This window comes from Podarcis bocagei (assembly GCF_964188305.1).
Source record: "Podarcis bocagei genome assembly, chromosome: 5".
NCBI lineage: Eukaryota > Metazoa > Chordata > Lepidosauria > Squamata > Lacertidae > Podarcis > Podarcis bocagei.
The window spans coordinates 99,206,202-99,227,365 of record NC_138129.1 but is presented as its reverse complement, the minus strand read 5'-3'; the positions used below and the strand labels follow the sequence as shown (position 1 = coordinate 99,227,365).

At 43.2% G+C, this 21,164-nt stretch overlaps 1 protein-coding gene and 1 long non-coding RNA gene across 3 annotated transcripts in view; one reads left to right on the top strand and one right to left on the bottom strand.

Annotated features, from left to right (window-relative positions):
- Positions 1-2,204: 2,204 nt before the first annotated feature.
- On the bottom strand, positions 2,205-8,827 carry LOC308587134. Its single transcript, XR_014008200.1, has 11 exons — positions 8,736-8,827; positions 7,196-7,228; positions 6,918-6,960; positions 6,100-6,186; positions 5,405-5,451; positions 4,937-4,985; positions 4,269-4,315; positions 3,476-3,525; positions 3,052-3,143; positions 2,562-2,598; positions 2,205-2,370 (listed from the first exon to the last, which is right to left on the bottom strand). It is a non-coding gene; the product is annotated as an uncharacterized lncRNA (long non-coding RNA).
- A 228-nt stretch (positions 8,828-9,055) lies between these two features.
- ZBTB37 (zinc finger and BTB domain containing 37) overlaps positions 9,056-21,164 on the top strand; it is a 32,547-nt gene continuing 20,438 nt past the window's right edge. The window contains exons 1-3 of one of the 2 annotated variants that reach the window (XM_081194449.1): positions 9,056-9,159; positions 11,649-12,581; positions 14,844-14,943. In XM_081194449.1, the coding sequence (XP_081050575.1) occupies positions 9,071-9,159; positions 11,649-12,581; positions 14,844-14,943 (1,122 nt within the window). In that variant the 5' untranslated portion in view covers positions 9,056-9,070. Of the gene's footprint in view, positions 9,160-9,578; positions 10,291-11,648; positions 12,582-14,843; positions 14,944-21,164 lie in introns of those variants that run through there. The other variant, XM_081194450.1, reaches the window with a different exon arrangement.

Genomic DNA, 21,164 nt, shown 5'->3' with positions numbered 1-21,164 from the left:
GACACACATGGAAACGCCGCTTACCTTCCCGCTATAAAGCGGTACCTATTTATCTACTTGCAATTGGGGGTGCTTTCAAACTGCTAGGTGGGCAGGAGCTGGGACTGAAGACGGGAGCTCACCCCGCCGCGGGGATTCAAACCGCCGACCATACGATCAGCAAGTCCTAGGCACTGCAGTTTTACCCACAGCGCCACCCGCATCCCCTCTAGATCCTTTAGATCTATCCAGTTATGCCCGGTTTTGAATCTTCTGTGCCTGGGTAAGGTAATTGAGTGAGTGGTTGCTGAACAGCTTGGTAGGTTTCTGGATGAAACATTGGCTTTAGATGCATTTCAGTCCGGATTCCGTCCTGGTTTTGGGACCGAGACGGCTCTGATCGCCCTAACAGATCTCCATAGACAGCCGGATTGAGGCGGGTCAGGACTGCTGATTCTCTTAGATCTGTCAGCAGCCTTCGACACGGTTGATCATGAACTTTTGGGCCGCCGACGTGGGGGATTCAGGGCAGTCAGACAATGGCTGTGCTCCTTTATCTCAGGTCGGGGACAGAGGGTGGCGCTAGGGAGGGAGTTGTCGCCGCAGCACTCCTTGGTGTGTGGAGGGCACACTGCAGGGTGCAATCCTTTCCCTGATGCTTTTTAATATCTTTATGCGCCCCTGTGCCCAAATTGTTTGGAGCTTTGGGCTGGGTTGTCATCAGTATGCTGGCACTCAGCTTTCTGTTGATGGACAGCCACCCTGACTGGGCCCCAGAAACACTGACCAGATGCTTGGAAGCTATGGCTGCGTGGGAGCCGGTTGAAGTTAAATCCTTTGAACAGAGGTCCTCTGGCTGGGTCGGGACTACATGGGGTTGGGGGGGGGCAACTCCCATCTCTTGCGAGGGCTCAATTAGTGCCAGCGCCTTTTGCCAAGAGCGTGGGTGTAACCTCCTATGGCTCCCTTTCCATGGAGGCACAGGTTACAGCCACAGCAAGTGGCATTTTTCCTTCCTTTCTCACCCCAATCTGGCCAGTGATCCATGTGGTCACCTCCAGGCTTCATCATTGTAACTTGCTCTACGCAGGGCTGCCTTTGAAGCTGGTCCTCGCTGCGGGATCACATCCATCCAGTGCTTTACCAGCTGCACTGGCTCTCAGTGGAGTACAGGGTCAGATTTAAGGTGGTTTTGACCTTTAATGCCCTATGCAGCCTAGGATCCCCGTACCTACGGGACCACGTCTCCTGGTATGCTCCACAGAGGACCTCAAGGTCCAGAAATGACGTTTTGTAGGTCCCAGGTTTCAAGGTGGTTAGATTGGTCTCAACTAGGGCCAGGGTTTAGACTCAGTCTGACCCTTATGTTTCCCTCCCCTTATGGTCTTGATTTATCGGCTATTTTAAAATGAGGTTGCATTTTAAATTGGTGCCCCCCCCCATTTCCCCTATTATGTTGTTGCTGTGATTTTATTGGTGTTAGCCGCCCTGAGCCCGGCTTTGGCTGCATATAAATAAAATTTATTATATCAAACAAAAGCCAGAATGTTCAATAATCAATTAACAAGCATATTCTTTGATGGATGCCAATTATTTTAGGTGGTTAATTTGTATATCCTTTCGGCTGAGACGAATGAAACTCTGGTCTTTGACCACATGAAATGTCACTTTTAACAAACCAAAATCAGGTGAGTGGGAAAAGAGACATGAGAAATATTAACTCTAAACAGGGCTTTCCTTCATCTGTGCATTAACAAAAACCTCAGAAGAGGTCTAATACAAGAGGGGAAAAGGTGACAGAATTAACTTTGAGAAAAGCACATCTCACTGCTATTCAGCAACTTTACCCATGTTTATACACCTCTGTTAAAAAGAAGCTGATGCAGTTCTGAGGTTGGATTAAATCCTTTATTGATTGTATGTATATAACACCCTTCATCCAAGGAATACAGGGGCAGCTTACAATAAAAGGGGGCCATTTTTACAACTCCCCCACCCCCTACAACTTGACCTTCTCATGAAAACCTAAAGTAGATAGCTCAGTTTTTTTAAAAAAGCAATAGAAGTATGAGCACAATCACCACAGACATCCACCAAGTCAAGATTAGCATTGAACAATTACTTCCCCAATGCCAGTTGTGGCTATGCTACTCCTATCCAAAAATGGCAGCTTTACTTATAAGCTGCCTCAGTTTCTCCCATTTATTTGAATAAACTGCTAGGTATGAGGATGCACATGCTCAGCATTTTCATTTTGACTCAAACATCTGAAGAATCTACATCTATTGTAACCAAAGCTTATATTCAATATCCAGATGTCACAGAATGTACATTCGGGTCCTTCCACTATTTTAAGTTGAATGTCTTCTGGGTAAGGCTGCAACTTCACATCTAGGATGAAGAAGAAAGGGTGTCAAGCCAGTGCATTCCACATTAAACAGCTGCACATACCAGCAAATGAACAGATCAGACCTTGATATTTTCCATCGTGTAGTCAGAGAGAGAGTTCAAGGTTATGTTTATCATCATATATCCATTCACACATCACCATATAGCATGTGATACACAAGATAGATACCTACCTTTCACATACAACTGTTACTTCAAGATGTTCACCACCTACATTTGAAAGAGATATATAAAAGGGTAAGGAATATGTCTTAAACACAGCATGGACAAAACCACTAAATGATTTGGAATATTGCACAAGTTTCTGAATCAACCTGTTCTGCGGATGGACTTTTCTATTATTTCATTGCAGTAATCACTAACTCCACAGAAGCAGGCTGTGCTGTTACATTTAAAGTTTTACAATAGAATCTGCACATGTAATGTAAGTGAAGGCTTAAAAAAGGGACTTGTATACTTGTGGTCTGAAGCGAGATACATCAGATAGGAGCGAAAGACAGTTGCAGTTCTTCACCACAGTTCAATCTGCTGAACTATGTTATCATCACTGTATCTGCTCATTCTTGCCATTCTTCTCCAGACCCTTGCATACTTTTACTACCTCAGGGGAACATTTAGGACCAATTTTTGAATATATATTTCTAACAACCAATGCATGCTTACCAGCTTAAAATGTTCTGTTCCTTTCCCCCCAATCCAGAGCGTGTAGCACTTGCATCACACAGGCAGAGTTCTCCAGAACATTCCTGTTTAATCTGCAATGAAAGTTATATCTTATGTGCACCCAAGCAGCAATGCACTAAAAGGGAGCACCATTTCTGTACTGTTTCAGTGCAAATTCTCTTCACTTCTTTTCAGAGAGATTCCCATTGTTTTCTACAATTTCATCATCAACAATACAAACATACCGTGTGTGTTGAGCAAAAATCTCAGCAGATGCAGTATTTGATTAACACTTAGGTGGGCCCTGCTCACCAGCTTGGAGTTCCCTGCCACCTCGATCACTTACACTAGACTTATACCGTTGGCACTGGGTGGCCAATGGGAAGGGTTCTTAACAGTGATAAATGTCATTTTTACAGCTTACCAGTGTATTGTGAAGCTCAGGCCTCTCCTCTCCATCAGTTTCCACTGTGTCTAAAAAAAGGAAGATATTTGCCATAGTTTAAACATTAGTTTATATATCAGACCTAAGACAAAGTTCTCATCATGAGCCAATCCAAGTTTTTGAGTGTACTCTTACGCAAAGGAGATGCCTATTAAGAAGTGCACATTCCCACTGCTGTAGAAACTTGTTTGATTCAGAAGTTCAGTCTTAGGTAGTCAGCGGCCCTTATTCCGATTGCCCCTGCTAAGAACCTAGCAAGCTTTACTGTTATCTGCTCTGTTTGGTCTGATAGGAGAAAGGACCTGGGATGGTCAGTACGAGTGGGGTGATGATCTCATTCCTTAAAGACAGTCTTAGGTAAGTCATGGTACTTGACACGCCAAGAGCCACCGGCATGTCTCTGCTCAGCTACATTGTCCAACCCCCAATAAAAGCCTCAGCGCACAATTGTCAGAAATATTTTCTGTCCACTACTCTTAAAACATCATTGGCTTTTTTCCAGCAGGCAGAGCCTGACTTAATTTGTGGTGTGAATTTCAAAAGGAAGGGAAAACGCAAAATATGAAAGCTGCTTTGTATGAACTCAGCCCATTGAGCCATCTAACCTAGTACTACCTACTTCAATTAGCAGCAGCTTTCCAGTCTCCTATAACCAGGAACTGTACCTGGGACCTTCTGCATGGAGTTAGGAGCTCTCCTCTGCACTACAGCCCCTCCCCAAAGCAGAAGACAAGCCTATGGTGTCAGATTTCAAAGCTAGTCATTTACTAACCTCTTTCAGCAGGTAACTCAAAACTGGAGAATCCTCAACCATTTGGACTTTAAAGAGAAAGAAACATTTGTTAATTAAGTTGCAACAGAGGATCTTATTACAGGGAACCAGCTCGGCTCGGCTCTGGAAAACGTTAAACTCATTTTGGCACCTTTTGCTTTAAGATTTGACTGGTAACACCTTCCCACAGGGAACTGCCCAAAGTTAAGCAGAACTGTGTTGGCCAGAACCAAATGTTGGCATGGGTGGATCACAAACACAAAGGAACCTGGAACTTTATATTCGCGTGTTCTATTAATGTGAAACTAGAAAGTAATTTGTATTTCTGTAAGTTTCCTAACTAATGACCACAGATCAATGTAACCTCAGTATATAGAACGGTATGCTGTTAATTTCATGAGCAGTCATTTGGCGGAATCTATTATCATCACTGGCTACATGTGTGGTCTAGTACTGAGCAAGCTATGAAAAATGCCTAAAGTTATATAAACAATTAAAAATCGCCCAAAATAAAACCCTTATTACCATATCTGGAAGATCTAACAGGGAATTGTTGACAAGCAGCCCATACTAATCCCCACATTATTGCTTGATCCTTCCAAAACATTTGCCAATGTTACTGCAATGCTGAACAAATTTTATCAGGTAGATGTCTTATAGTAACTTACCACTATCAGGAATGTAACTCTAAGGAGATCTTCAAAGTCGCCTCATGACCTAGAAAGAAAGTTTTCTTTAAGACAGCCCAGAGAAAGCTAGCTGCTAAACAGGAAAATGCAAGCAGCTGCCCAAGTCAGGTAGAGCTAATTACAAATCTCCATTATTTAATTCAGCTTCATTGGCTTCTCATCACACAGGCTGCTTGCATTATATACCACACATTACTGATATAACTAGAAGACCTTGTTCAGTGTTATACCTAAGAGGCATTGGCACCTCCTAGGCAGGCTGCATGAGCAGTATTTATAATTGTGCTGGGAATAAATGGGACCCATATTTCAAAAGTATAGTCCAATAGCACTGGACTATTCTTGAAGAACTTCACAGCCTCTCTAAGCAAGTTTTATCACACTGCTCAACAAATATTGCAGTGAGGTTGAACTGACTGACAAATCACTTCCCAGCAACTAACCCACCTTTTTTGCTTCAGAACTCAAGTCTCATACAGCTGCATTACGGAGGCCTATAAAAGCGACAATAAGCGATTTTAGTATTGAACCCAGCCTTTCTTCTTTATAAAACTACAACGAACCACTGTATCAGTGTTGATTCAATTATCCTCATTTCGATCAGCGACCTGATTCAGCATCATATACAGCAGATTTAATGTCTACATATAACCTAATAACTACAGCATTGGCAACTACATAGAATGGCTGCTTTGAAACCTCTGGAGAACAAAGGCAGGACAGGACACAAACTTCCCAACACTATTTAGAAAAGCAAAGAATGTACTGGAAAATTTCTCATATGCCTGGGGATAAATACAATTTGGATCAATACAACCACAGTGGACCAAACAATAAGGGCTACTGAAATCTCCAGTCTTTTATTATTGCTGCAATTCATGCAGACCTGAGATTTAATACATGATGTAAAGTGTGTTATGAGTATTTTAAGAAGTTCAAAGACTGATATAATCTGACCCATTACAGCATAACGCAAGCAAGCGTGCTTGGTAATAATATAACGGAGTGGGGAGAAACAGAAAACTTTTGGGCAGCCTAAGCATGCTGTGGGTCACTGCCGTTGTTCATGAGAGGTGCCCTGCCAATGCTCAAAATTCCCTTTCTGCCATAACTACACATTCAAATTTTTCCGTGAAACATACCTGTTTGGCCATGCTAAGGAGCTGGACTGAAATTTATAGTATAGCAGCAACCAGGCCATAATCCAGCATACAGTGCAAATGCAGACCCTGCAAGAAAATTTTAATTCTGTTACAACTTATGACCTTAATAGTCTAAATCATCTTTTGCCAAACACTTTCATGCTGTTAATGGCATTAACTGTTTGACTGGTTGCCTCAGTAGACATCTAGTTTTTACCTAGATAATATGCCTTGAGCTAAAAATGTTCCATGTTTTTCCCCCAAAGTAGTAAATAGGCATATTATAAAATGGCCATCTCCTTGGCAAGCAAAGAATGTTGATGTTCGGCATTAAGTACAGAAACTATACCAATGATAGTACCATCAAAATAACTCGGATGCATCAGATAGGAGCGAAAGACATCTGCAATCATCACAGATTATCTGCTGAACTATGCTTTCATCACACACATCCTTCAATCACAATAGAGAAACCAAAGCTGCATTTAATGCTGCTAGCTTGCTCAATTTAAGTATATGCCGTTTAAAACTACCAGTCATACCTTGGGCTACAGACGCTTCAGGTTGCAGTTTTTCGAGTTACGGACGCGCCAAAATCCGGAAGAACTGCAATGGGTTACTTCCAGGTTTCGGAGGTTGCGTATGCGCAGAAGCGCCAAATCGCAAACTGCGTGTGCGCAGACACAGCGCTGCGGGTTGCAAACGTGCCTCCCGCATGGATCATGTTCACAACCCGAGCATCCACTGTATATAAAACTCCCAGGAAAAGCTGGTAGAGGCTTTTATACAGATTGCTTGATCTTCTGTAGGACACTTACCCAAATATCTTCCTTCTGTAAGTACCAAACCATTTCTCAAACCCTGCAAGGAAAACAGCAAGTTACAAAACCTTTAAAAACAATTTAGATGCCCCTTAAAAAATGTTCAGTGCCTCAGTTTCAATTATAGGTGGTTGAGCATTCTCATCATTCTAATCAAGAGTAGCAAATAAGTGTCATCATTGTGGCACAAAGTTAGTTCTCATTTAAGCAAGCTATATATTGCATTGTGAAAAAGCCTAAACAGTTTTCTTTTAATCCAAAACAGAAAATGTTACCTCCACAAATAGTACTGTCTTCACCTTCTGAGCCTATGAGGAAGCACACAAAAAAATATGTTAGAGCTCTCGTAAGTTAAAATGCTTCTAAAAACAAGTGGGTCCCCTAACAACCTGGTATTTGACTGGGAATGCAAATCAGCATCAACCCTGCCATTGACCTGAAATAGTATTTCAGCCCAACATGCAACACAGAAATCTAAGCAACACAGGGCTACAGCAGCAGCGCAACTGTAACCACTCTCAGCTTCAAACCAACCCACAAAAGGGTTTTTTTAGTATCTGTGGCAAACACTGTAGGGCTCTTGTAAACCATGCAAAGCCTGAACACTGGCCTGCAATATTCATTGAGGTACATTAGAGCTGCCATAAATTAATCTGCAATACAGGAGTATCTGACTTTGAACTAGCAGGGCTATTTTAAAATGCCTCGTTGAGCATTGAATATACCCGGGTCCTAATCCTGCTCAGAGATGTTGGTATTCATCATGCTCTCAGATGTCCCTACCAACATCATTTATCATCATGTGCAGGTACGGTGAAGGAGAGCTCATCTTCATCAGGAAATGACTTTTGAAAAAAGATGCCATGTGCTACCTTCGGTGCAGCTCACTTTACTTTTGTGAGAAGACTCGCTGCAACGGTTTCACTACCACACTCCAAATAAGGACTCCCCAGTGAGATTTCTCTTACATCCACTGTCCAAGTTATTAGTCTAGAAAATATACTTAGGGCAGGAGAATTACTAGCCTGCAAGGGGCGGTGGCTCCATTCACGGAATTTTAATGCTAGGTATAGAGGAAGGACAGGACATTTGCCATTTCTGCGAACCAGTGCGGCGCAGTGGCTGGAGGGGCAGACTAGGCCCCCCCCCCGCCAGAAACTCGCCCGGTGATCTTGGCCAGTCACTCCCTCCGTCCAGCCTGCCTCACAAGGTGGTTGTGGGCATTCAATTGGCGGGGGGGGGGGCGCACTAGGCACGCGGCCTTGAGGTCCGGGAGGGGGGGCTAAGGAAGGATATAAATGCAAGAAATAAACAATTCCTCAGCTATTCCCGAGTTGCAATACCCGTTCACCATCAAAATCAAGGTATTTCTGAGATCTACTCGGCCCCCGTGGGCAACTGATCTGAGTGAGTGCTAAGTAAGCCCAGGGCGAATTTAGGGCAATGGCCAGAACTACGTTAAAAGCCGCCGCGATCTGCCCCACCTAAGTCGACCCCCCCGGCGATTCGGGCTCCCGACCTGCAGACTGCAATCCCGTTTGCTACTCCTAGTAAGGGCCGCGCTCGTCACTGCTTAGGCCTTTTGAAATTCGTATTTAGACAGCCGCTCCTGCCTTTTCCTCCGAGGGCCATTCTGGAAGGAGGCCCAGGCGCCACTGGCTGGCCAGGCCCGAGCAGCCATCCGCCTCCATCCAGCGCCCCCCCGAGCCATCCGCGGGGGGCGACACTTCCTAGGCACCCTGCGCGCTCCAGAAAGCCCGACTGGGGTGGAACTGGCTGAGAAAGGAAGAAAAGCGAACAAACCCGAACACTCACCATGGTCCCCAAAGGAGAGCAGAGCGCAAGCAATGGCGACCTAGAAAAGAGAGAGCAACGTGGGGCCTCTCTCTTTATATAGGCCCGCAGGCCCCGCCCTCCCTAGGATCACGTGAGGGCACGAGGCTTTCTTTGCATGGCCCCGCCCAGGGGCGAAGAAGGAAAGAACTCGGTCCCGCCTCCCCAAGTTCCCCCACCAATCGCGCGCGCTGGGGGTCACGAGACGCCTCCCTCGGGCCCCCTCCCCATGGCGGGCTCGCGCCTCTGGGCGGGGCTGCCGGACGAGGAGCCTGGAGGAAAGCTAGTCAATCAGAACAAGCGTCGGGGAAAGGGGGATGTTCTTCCGGGGCGTCGCCCGTCTGGGGGGTTTCGCTTCCGGAAGGGTGTTCGGGCTCGTCCCACCCCCCGCCCCCCACCCCTGGAGGTACGTAGACGGTATATTTCGGTCCCCTCGGGAAAGGGAAGGAGGTCTGGAGAGCGGCAGCCTCTCTCTTCTCCCCCCCACCCCCCACGCCTCTCAGGTGGACCCTCAGAAGGCCCCCCTCCCCTGGGCTGGCCTAACCTGCTCCCCGAATGAGGGGGGCTCCCTTCCGGACCCCAATCCGTAGCCCCCCTGTCTCTTAGCAACTCCGTTTGCTCCTCCCTGGAACTGCTTCTGGCTAAAAGGTCGCGCGACCCCCACCCTCTTTTCCTTATTCCGCCGCCTCCAACCAGGGAAGGAATGTCAATATTCATTTATTTGGGTCTCTCTCGACTCATTGTTTTTAATTGCCCCTCGTCTTGACGTGGCTGCTTTGTAATGTTCTCGCGTGTTGAGGGCTTTGGCGTGCTGAGAGGTCCTGCGTGGGTGAGGGCATTTGGGACAAGGAACGGGAGGGGTGAAGCCTGAACGCAGAAGCAGAGGACCACCGTCATTAAAACTGTCATTGCTACTGTGTTGCGAATGTATCTCCTAGCTTTTGTATCCTATTAAAGGTTGTTGTTTTTTCTCCTGGTACAACTATACTTTATTCCATTCTAATGATTTGGGGTATCTTGTTTCTATTGCTTCCCTTCTCTTTTCTTAGTTCATACAAGAAAGGGATAGTCTGTTCAGGGAGTATGCAAATAATGTTGACTTTTGTGCCCACTTAAATGTATTTTGGAGCAGTGGTGTCCAGTCATTTACCTAAGGTGGGACTCTCTAGATTAGTATTATCCAAACTTGTTTTTTATCCAAGGCATGCTCTGAAACTGTCAAGGAAATTCCTTGCCTGCAAGGAGTGTGATTGAAGTGATAGATTAAACTAAAACACAGCAAATGAATACTCCCCCCTGAAGAATGAAATGCTAAAGCGTTTGTTATCACCTTAAATTATGAATGTCTAAAGGCCCAGTTACAAAGACTAGAGAAGATATGGGATCCAAAATAATATCTGCCCCTTATGTTTGGGCAGCATCATTCAGAATTAACCACCTTTTGAGTATCCCACGTCAGCCAGATTCATTGGTCTTCAACTGGAGTGGACACCCCTGTACAATATGAATGGTTTCACAACCTCTCCCACCTCAAAAGGTGTGTTTTCTGTGTTTAATCATTGCATAGAAGAAGGAATTTAAATTGATGCAGATTTTCTTTTCATAACCCTGCTCTTACAAGCCGAATCTGCCATATTCCTTTTCAGTTGACAGTATAGCAGCCTGGCTATCTTTGCCTCTACTCTCCATATACAGAAAAGGAGAAAAACAAACATATACAGTAGACGAAAAGTGGGTCTCCTGAAAATTTAAGATGAGTTCCCAGTCTGAAAAAAATAGTCCTACGTATTCACAATACTGTTGTGGTAGGGTACTGTTATCACAAAGCAGGAGGATAGATGACACACCCTGTCAAAAGCAGCAGATGAATGAAAGGGTTCTTTTCAAAGCCCCTAGCCTCGTTGTTACAGCCCACTGTCATACCCACAATGCTCTATCAGCACAAGCTGCTTCCAGATCTATAAATCTTTGCATCAGTTAGAAGTGAACCCCAAACCCACCCCACTCTCTGGGATACTGCTTCAGGAAGCATCTGTTTTCATTCATAAGTATAGGCGGCAGCAGATCTATCCAGTTAGGTAGCTACAGAAAACCCCAGCTGTAACACAGGGTGTGATTTCAGATCACTGATTCTCCTAAAGCAGGCATGGACAAACTTGGCCCTCCAGCTGTTTTGGGACTACAACTCCCATCATCCCTAGCTAACAGGACCAGTGGTCAGGGATGATGGGAATTGTAGTCCCAAAACAGCTGGAGGGCCAAGTTTGACCATGCTTGTCGTAAAGCTTGGTATGCTGATTCCTCTGTGTAGTTAAGATGTGTATTCCTAATCATTCTGCCATAGTTGCTTTTGTGTGGTCTCCATGACCTTCCCATCAGAAATCTGTTCTTAGCAACAGAAAGAATGGCAGAAGTCCAAAGCTGTGTTGGTATCTCTAAAAATAGTGCATAAATTCATGATTTGCCCTTTGAGCACTTGGTAAATTGGTCCCAAGCATTTATTGCTACAACTTTCAAAAGGCTTCAAAACACTTATTTCTTCTCTTATTGTTAACTGATGCTGTTCTTTTTGGTATTATTAAGATGAATACCCAAGGGAGAAAGTTTAGACTATGTGTAATGTTATGTACAATGGAGGCTAACCTTGACTGCTTTTCTTCTGTTCTCAACCCCTCTAAATATGGTTGTGTTAAACAACTAATTTTGAGCAATACGTTCTTTAAAAGAACTTGTATTTTATCCTCTTGTGAATCACAATCATATCTGAAAGTGTGTGCAAATTCATTGTCTGAGAACTATTTATGGACACTCTTGTCTTCCTCATGTAGTATGAGAAGCAGGCATAAAGAGAAATATTTTCTAATGCTTCCTGTGGTGCCATTTTGTTGTTGTTAGGGTTGCTCCACCTGCAACTGGAGCCGACATGGAGAAAAGTGGAAACATTCAGCTGGAGATTCCTGACTTCAGCAATTCTGTCCTGAGCCACCTCAACCAGCTGCGCATGCAGGGCCGGCTATGTGACATTGTAGTCAATGTGCAGGGCCAAGCATTCAGGGCACACAAAGTAGTACTGGCTGCCAGTTCACCTTACTTCCGGGACCACATGTCGCTGAACGAGATGAGTACGGTTTCCATTTCTGTCATCAAAAATCCCACTGTTTTTGAGCAACTCCTCTCTTTTTGCTACACGGGCCGGATATGCCTCCAGTTGGCTGATATCATAAGCTACCTGACTGCAGCTAGTTTCCTGCAGATGCAACATGTTATAGACAAGTGCACACAGATCTTGGAGGGCATTCATTTCAAAATTAACGTAGCCGGTGTTGAAGCAGAATTGAGCCAAACGAGGGCAAAGCATCAAGAACGGCCTCCAGAATCTCTGAATCGCTCTCTGAGTCCACACCACAGCACCCCGAAAGGAAGCCGCATGGGCCAGGTCAGCACTGTGCTGGACATTCGGGAACTTAGTCCTCCTGAGGAGTCTACAAGCCCTCAGATAATCGAGCAGAGCTCAGATGTGGAGAGCAGGGAGCCCATACTGAGGATTAATAGGGCAGGTCAGTGGTATGTGGAGACGGGAGTGGCAGACCATGGTGGGCAGGGTGACGATGACGTCAAAGTTCTTGGAGCAGTACGAATCAAAACGGAGAACCTGGAGGAGTGGCTGGGGACAGAAAACCAGCCATCTGGAGAAGATGGGAGCAGTGCTGAGGAGGTCACTGCCATGGTGATTGATACCACAGGCCATGGATCAATGGGACAGGAAAGTTACGCATTAGGCTCATCAGGAGCAAAAGTGGCCAGGCCAACCAGCACAGAGATTGACAGGTGAGACTTTCTGTTGTTAAAAACTGATTTGCTTCCAAGAGTGTTCTGGGCATTGTACAGAATCTACAAGCACCATGATTCTCACTGTCCAGAGCTTGCTGTCTAAAAAAGTCATAGAAGATGAGGCATGATTAAAAGGACATATGAAAGTTGCAGTTTGTAGAGGATTAACAGCAGAAAGTGCATAAATGGTGATCTGGACAGTCAATATTCTATTATTTCACATAAGCTCTAGAGTGGGACTTTATCTTCCCCAGGCAGAGATCTGCTCAGCTTTTGTAGCAGGGGAGGGGGGATCAGAAGCTGTGAAAGGCATATCTTCTTCATATTAGAAATTTCTAGAAAAGTCCCTAACATACACAAGATCACTAACCCTTTCTCAGAAGTGGTTTCCGTGGTATGAGTTTAATACCTTCTACACCAAGTTTACTGTGTTTTTCAGTAGTCTCATAGCTGCCTGCCCAGCACTGGTATTTATTTATCTATTCACTGTATTTTATCTAAACTAATGGTTGATTCCACTTTACCATTTAACTTGTATATAGCCTGCCACACCCTGAAGGCTCAAGAGATGATAACAGTAATTTTTGTAGCACTTGCATCCAGAACGCACTTGAGCAGCTTCAAAACATAAAATATGCTGAAAACCTCGGCCCCCTTAATCCTAGTCAAAAAGGTTGCACAGGGCTGGCATAGATCACTAAGGGAGAGGAATTCCATAGTTGTGAATCAGTCACTGAGAACACAACACCTCTTTGGTTCATTTCAGCCATCATCCCAGTCCATTCCAAACAGATTCAAGCTGCTTGCCTGCTTTCTTTTTTACATTTTCCCAGTTCTCCCATCTCTAGGTACAATGATCTCTGAAGGCAGAGCAATGACCGTGTGGTCATCACACCAAGCCATGATCTTCAGAACATGGTCTGTCTATTCTGACCTCATGGTGAATTTTCCATAATGAAGTTTCTTTACTGTGGTTTAGCAGGATGACTGATTTGACCCTTTTTGTTGGTATAATGTTGCTACTTGAAAAAAAAATATTAGTACTGAGAGAGCATTTCTGGCTCTTCTTGTTGAGGAGGTGGTCACAGGTTCATGCGTCAGGCATAGCAGTATGTAAAACAAAGGTACAGTGATACCTCTGGATACGAACGGGATCCGTTCCAGAGCCCCGTTCGCATCCTGAAGTAAACGTAAGACGCGAGTGCGCGGGTCACGTTTAGCCACTTCTGCGCATGCACGTGACATCATTTTGAGTGTCTGCGCATGCACAAGCAGCGAATTCCGGAAGTAACGCGCTCCGTTACTTCCGGGTCGCTGTGGAGTGCAACCTGAAAATATTCATCCTGAAGCTACTTCAACCTGAGGTATGACTGTAATGCCAAGTTAAATTATTCTTAATTCTTTGACAGATGGGAGTGCTGCTGCTTATAAATGGTAGAATGTACATCAACGAGTTGTGAAAAGCTTACTCATAGTAGTGATTTTATTTATATTTACTTATATGCATTTTCTGCAAATACAAATGTGCTCAAAGCAGTTTATAGAAAATAAGCTGTAAAAATGCAGTAATACAATAACCATGATCAATAATAAAGCTAATGTCACTTCAACATAAAACTAACAAGTCAATGATTAACAAAATATGTCAAAAATAAACAAATATTAAGTTTAGCAGTAGGTCAGCTAGCAGTATCCCAAAGTAGCCACCAGGCTACTGGCATTAATACCTAACAACTCATCCCCCAAACATGAACTCAAATGCTCAGAAACTCCCTCAAAGTTCTTTTGGCAGCTGCTCCTTACAAAGGCTCTTGGGGAAGCTGGGTATCACTTGGTAGGTGCAACCAGCCATCACTTGATGGCAAGCACACTCCCCAGTCTATAAATGCTCCATAAGTTGAAGTTTGAGGAATATTTCTGGCTTGGACGGAAATATGCCTAATCAGATCCACTGTCTGAACTTCTGCATGAATAGGACTGTTCATCCTCTTTAGTCACCCTAACAAATTTCCTTTCCCCAGGAAGCTAAGCTGCTCCTCAGTCCATCTCTAAGTTGCTGGGCTGCCTTAAAAGATTTCATTGCTGCCAAATCAACGTTAGTACACATACACACACCTCACATTTTGTCCAGTCCCAGCTGCCCCACTCCTAATGTTATTGACCAATATTATCAAGCAGAAGTTCTGATGCTTCCCATGTCTTTGTTCAAAGTATCATAATATTGCCCAACTATCCATTAATCTCTATTTCCATTTGCAGATTTAGCCCTTCTGGTAGTGTGGTTACTGTAAATGAGCGGTACAGGTCAAAAAGTGAATCTCCATGGCGGGTGGATGAACCCAAACAACCCAATTCCCAGGTAGGTATCCCTAACTTGGGCTTTACTACTGCAGTTATTCATATAGATCAGGCATGGTCAAACTTGGTCCTCCAGCTGTTTTGGGACTACAACTCCCATCATCCATGACCACTGGTCCTGTTAGCTAGGGATGATGGGAGTTGTAGTCCCAAAACATCTGGAGGGCCAAGTTTGGCCACTCCTGATATAGATTGTCTATAGACAGGCACTTTGTAGTGGAGGGCTGGGGAATGGACATACAGCACCCTTCTTGAAAGCATAGTCTGAAAGACATGACACAATGGGGAGGGAAAGAGGTTTCCAGTTTCATGGAAAGATGCATTCATTACTTTGATCCCCAAACAAAACAGTGACTTAACAAAGACCAAGAACTACAGACCTATTTCATTATTGAACTGTGACTATAAACTATTTGCTACAATTTTAGCTAATAGATTGAAAAGGACACTGGCTGAGACAGTCCACAGAGACCAGGCCAGGGTTTTACCAGGCCAGCGAAATAAAGACTATATAAGAATTGTAATTAATTTAATAGAGTATTTGGAAGTAAGAAATGAAAAACAGGCTGCGTTAATCTTTCTAGACACGGAGAAAGCCTTCGATAATATTTCATGGTCATTCATGATCCAGGTTTTAGAGAAAATGAAAATAGGTAACTCTTTCGTAGGAGGAATTAAAGCAATCTATACTGTTCAATCTGCAAATATATTAATAAATAATATTCTTTCAGACAAATGCCAAATAGAAAAAAGAATGAGACAAGGCTGTCCCCTGTCTCCACTGTTGTTTATAATGACATTAGAAATATTGCTTCAGAAATTAAAGGTATTGAGGTAGGATGTAGAGTTTATAAATTAAGGGCATTTGCTGATGATGTGGTGCTGACACCAGAACAACCTTTTGAAAATAATTATATTAAATTGTGGAAAGGGGTTAAGAAAGAGTTGGAGATATGGAGGAGAATGGAACTGTCCCTGTTAGGTAGAATTTCAGCCATTAAAATGAATTTATTGCCTAAGATTCTGTTTTTATTTCAATCAAATCCCAATTGTAAATAATTTAGATGCTTCAAATAATGGAAAGAAGATATCTCTGGCAGGGGGGAAAGCCAAGAATTAAACATAAAATTATGATAAATATAAAAGAAAAAGGAGGCTTTGCTCTGCCAGACTTTCAAATGTATTATGAGGCAGCTTGTTTGTGTTGGCTTAAAAAAATGGATTGTATTGGACAATGCCGATATAGAGTTTGGGAGAAGTATAAAAATCTGCTGGAAAGCAAAACACCTTTATGGCTATCTCCCATCAAAGCAATCTCAATTAAGAGAGTTAATATGGACAGACAATGGGTGACTTACAGGGAACTGCTGGATTTTATGGGGGAGGGGACCCAAGCTGAAACCAATGGAAACCTAAGGAGTCAAGTTATGGATTGGTTGCAGTATCACCAGCTACATTATATGTTTAAATCAGATAGAAATAGTTTATTTTTTGACCAAAGCTCACAATTTGAAAAAGAACTCTTGCAAAATAAGGATAAACATTTGTCTAAAATGTCTATGAATGGGAAACAAAAGACGAGCTAGTTAAAGCTTCAATGACACACTGGGCAATAGATATAGGACACAATATAGATCTTAACCTCTGGGGGAAACTCTGGCAAAGTGACCTGAAATTTACAGCATGCTATTCATTGAAAGAGAATTATTTGAAAATGATTCATAGATGGTACTTAACTCCGAGTAGGTTGGCTTAGATTTATAAAACAGAATCAGATAAGTGTTGGAAAAGTGTGGAGGGAACCTTCCTCCACATGCGGCGGACATGTAAAAAAATGTTCAAAATTACTTTCCCCCCAAAAAACAGAGTCCTTTCTGTATAATCCAGACTGAAATTCCCAGGTGTCAGAAAAGGTTATTTATGTATGCAAAAACTGTACCCCGTGTTTGGTTATCCCCAAAATGGAAAGTGGGTGAGGTCCTAACTAAAGAGGATTGACAACTTAAGTTGACAGAATATGCACAACTTGCAGATTTAACATATAGAATAAGAGAGCAAGGGACTTCCGGGGGCGGCGCGAAACTGTAATGGCGGTCCTCTTCGGTCTCTGAAGAGGGGCTCCGCGGAAAAGGGTCGTTCGCTGCGGCATAGCGACGACCCATCAAGATAAACCACGGGTAGAGTGAGCCCGTGGCCGTGGGACTCGGCGGGCACCAGAAGCTGCTCTGAAAACACAGAAGGGACCCCGTAAGGAGACCCGGAGTGAAGGAGGGGTAGCGGTGCTGTGAGTTCATCGCTCTTTCCGCGGAAGTGAAGCCGCGCGGCCGTTGCAGATGAGCGCTGATCCTTCTTCCTAAAACCAACACCAAATCGCAAGTAACATACCCGTGAGTAAAGGGTTTAAAATTTGGCAAAGAATTTGTTAAATTTGGCTGAAAACGGGAGACGAGAAAAGGGAAGTCCGTCTTCCGACATTGCTGACAAGATCAAAGCAAAGCTTTAAAAAGCGGAAAGCGCTTGAAACGGGACTGTGGGAAGTTTTAACTTTTTCGTGCTATTAGACCTGCTTTTTTTTTCTTTTAAACCGAAGGTGGAAATGGACATTGATTAAAAGAAGGAGTAAATGGGGACTTTCCTCCTACCTCCCTTTTTCTTTGGGCTGTATTTCTAAAGAGCCAGATCGTCGGGCTGCCGGAGAGGGAGACTGTGTTAAACTGCGGAAACAGTTGCAAAAACTTTGCAAAAACTTTGTTGGAGCGTAACTGATACATTTGAGCAGAAAAGACTGGACGTGATACTGTTGCAAGCACCTCTTGTGAAACTTTGCTGAACTATAAAAGGTGCTTTGGGAAATTTTGAGTCTCTGAAGGGACTGTTGGACTATCGAATTTACTGAGCTGAAATAATTTGGAACTTTAATGGCGGATTACTTCCTTCTTTGTCTTTGAAACCTGGTGGCACTCCCCCTACAGGGCTTTCGGATTATAAAATCCTGGGAATTGACTTTTGTTTTGAATTCCACTTCACTGGTTGTTTATAACTGAATTTGTCTCTCCCATGGAATAATAGACAATCTGACCTTGAACACTGACAGATGTGTAATGAGTGGTGCAGGGAGAACAAGAGCATCTAAAGCTAAGGAATCTAAAGAGGCCAAGGAAAAAGAAAAGGAAAGAAAACCAGCACAATTTGTACAAACAACACTGACCCAAGGACGCCGATCGTCGGTTCCAGCTGTACTGGTGACCCAAAGGGAGCAAGGGGAAATAATTGAGAAGTCCACTGAGGAAGATATGGCAGCAGGTGGGTCAGATACACTATTAAAACAAATATTGGAACAATTATCAAGTTTAAACCAGAAGGTGGACGACCAGTCTTTGAAAATAGATAAAGCGACTTCCTCGATTCAAAAATTGACTGATCAAGTTTCCCAGCACACGCAAGCTATAGAGAATTTGCAAGGAGCAACAGCGGAAAATCGGGAATTAGCTGGAGAAGCAATTCAGAAAGTGGGAGCTCTACAAAAAGAAGTTGAAGAAATAAAAGGAGAAGTCAAGCCCCTGCACAAACAGGTGGGTGAACAACAAATTTATCTGTCAATGGTGGAACTGAAAAATCGTGAAAGTAACATCAAATTGAGAGGCATCCCGGAACTCGAGCAAGGAGACTTGATTGGATACTTGACACAGGAATTTTCGAAGTTCTGGGGTTTAAAGGAAGATACAGACTTCAGGATTGTCTCGGCATATAGACTGGGAAGATTGGTAAGGAAAGACAGATCCAGGGACTGTTTGATAATTTTAAGATCAAAGGAAGAGAGAGATAAGATCCTAGGTCTTCACTTCAAAAAAGCAATTGAAATACAAGACAAAAGGGTGGAAATTTATAGAGATATTCCGAGACAGTTGTTGGACCTTAGAGCCACCTACACAGAACTAGCAAAATTGCTGAGACACAACGCAATTCCCTATAGGTGGGAGTTTCCACAAGGATTATCCTTCACCTACAAAGAAAGGAAGGTTAAAATTAGAACACCTGAAGATAACCAAAAGTTCCTTCACGACCACGGAGAAGATCTCCAAAAAGGAGTAGATTGGCTTCCAGTCCTACCAACACCAATACTGCCTGGAAGCGGGCCAACGCCTGCACCCTCGGGATCTGAGCAAAAGGAAGGCACCTCATCCTAAGAACATCTTAAATAGAACAGGATGTCTCTGCAGCTACTTAGTTGGAATATAAATGGCGGGAATTCTCCGGAAAAAAGAAGGAGGATATTTCATATCCTAAAAAAAGAACAATTGGATGTAATATGCCTTCAAGAAACACATGTGACTAGGCTCCACAGGAAAGTATTAATCAATAAAAGACTTGGCCAAGAATTTATTTCATCAGACAAAGTTAAAAAAAGAGGCGTTGTAATTTATGCAAAGGAGAACCTGTCACCAAAATTTCTATTTAAAGATGATCATGGAAGAATTCTCGCAATTGAAATTCAAACACAAGGGGAGAAGATTTTGATATTAGGAGTTTATGCGCCAAATGACGGAAAATCAGAATTCTACAAGAAGCTGCATGAGACAATGATGGACTATTTGGACTATTCTAACATTATTGTGATGGGAGATATGAATGGGGTGGTGTCAACAAATATGGACAAATCCCAAAATCAAAACTTAACAACAGACGGCAGACTCCCTAAAACCTTTTTTGAAATGACAGACAATATGGACTTGATTGACATCTGGAGGACAAGGAACCCCTTGGGTAAAGAAGGAACCTTCTTCTCTGAGGCCCATCTGTCCTGGACACGAATTGACCAAATTTGGATATCTAGAGGGCTGGCACCGAAAACAAGAAAAGTGGAAATCTGCCCAAAAACCTGCTCCGACCATAATGCCTTGAAAATGGATTTGAGACTTTTCCCAACTGGATCCTTCAGATGGAGAATGAATGACACCTTGTTAAGAGATCAAGAGATTGTTAAGAAGGCCCAAAAAGCGCTAAAGGACTATTTTGAAATAAACTTGAACACTACGGTGGAGAAAAGAACAATCTGGGACGCAAGTAAAGCTGTAATGAGAGGGTTTCTGATACAACAGAATACAATAAAGAGAAAATTTTGGAATGGAAAAAAGGAAAAATTTTTAGAGAAAATAAGTGAAGGAGAGAAAAAGTTGAGAACCAAACCGAAGTCAAAAGAGGTGCTAAGAGAGATCAAATTCCATCAAGCACAATATTCGAAATTGATCAATCAAGAGATTGAGTGGAAAATTAAACAAATGAAGCAGAGATCGTTTGAATCAGCAAACAAATGTGGAAAGTTGTTAGCTTGGCAGTTGAAAAAAAGACAAAAGTTAAACACGGTTACAAACTTGGAGATTCAAGGAAAAATAGTTCAGAAACCAGAAGAAATAAGAAAGTGCTTCCACAGATACTTCAAAGAGCTTTATGCACAGGGGCCTCAGAAAGAATCGGAAATAGACCAATTTTTGAGGACAAATGGACTATCTAAAATAAGTCAAGACAAAAGATCAACTCTTAACAGCAAAATAACTCAACAGGAAATTGAAGGTGCCATCCAAAATATGCAACTTGGCAAATCTCCAGGCCCGGATGGACTCACCTCCAAATATTATAAGACTTTGAAGGACTTCTTGATACAACCGTTGTTGGAGGTTTGTAACCAGATCATGGAGGGGAGGAAGGCACCGGAAACGTGGAAAGAAGCATTCATCACATTGATACCCAAGTCAGAAAGGGATAAGACCCAGCTTAAGAACTACCGTCCCATCTCACTCCTGAATGTGGATTACAAAATATTTGCAGACATTTTAGCGAATAGACTTAAAAATGTACTAAATGAAGTAATTCACAAGGACCAAGCAGGCTTTCTCCCTGGTAGACACATGTCTGACAACACCAGGAACATTATTGATATATTGGAGCTGTTGCGAATCAGAAATATAAGGGCGGCTTTAATCTTTATTGATGCGGAGAAAGCATTTGACAACATTTCTTGGATGTTTATGAAGAAAAACTTGAAAGGGATGGGAGTGGGACGGGGGTTTGAAAATGGATTAGAAGCAATCTATTCAGAACAAAAAGCTAAACTGATAGTGAACAATGTGGTATCGGAGGAACTCCAAATTGAAAAAGGGACACGACAGGGGTGCCCTCTATCCCCTCTGTTATTTATTTCTGTTCTGGAGGTATTGCTGAACA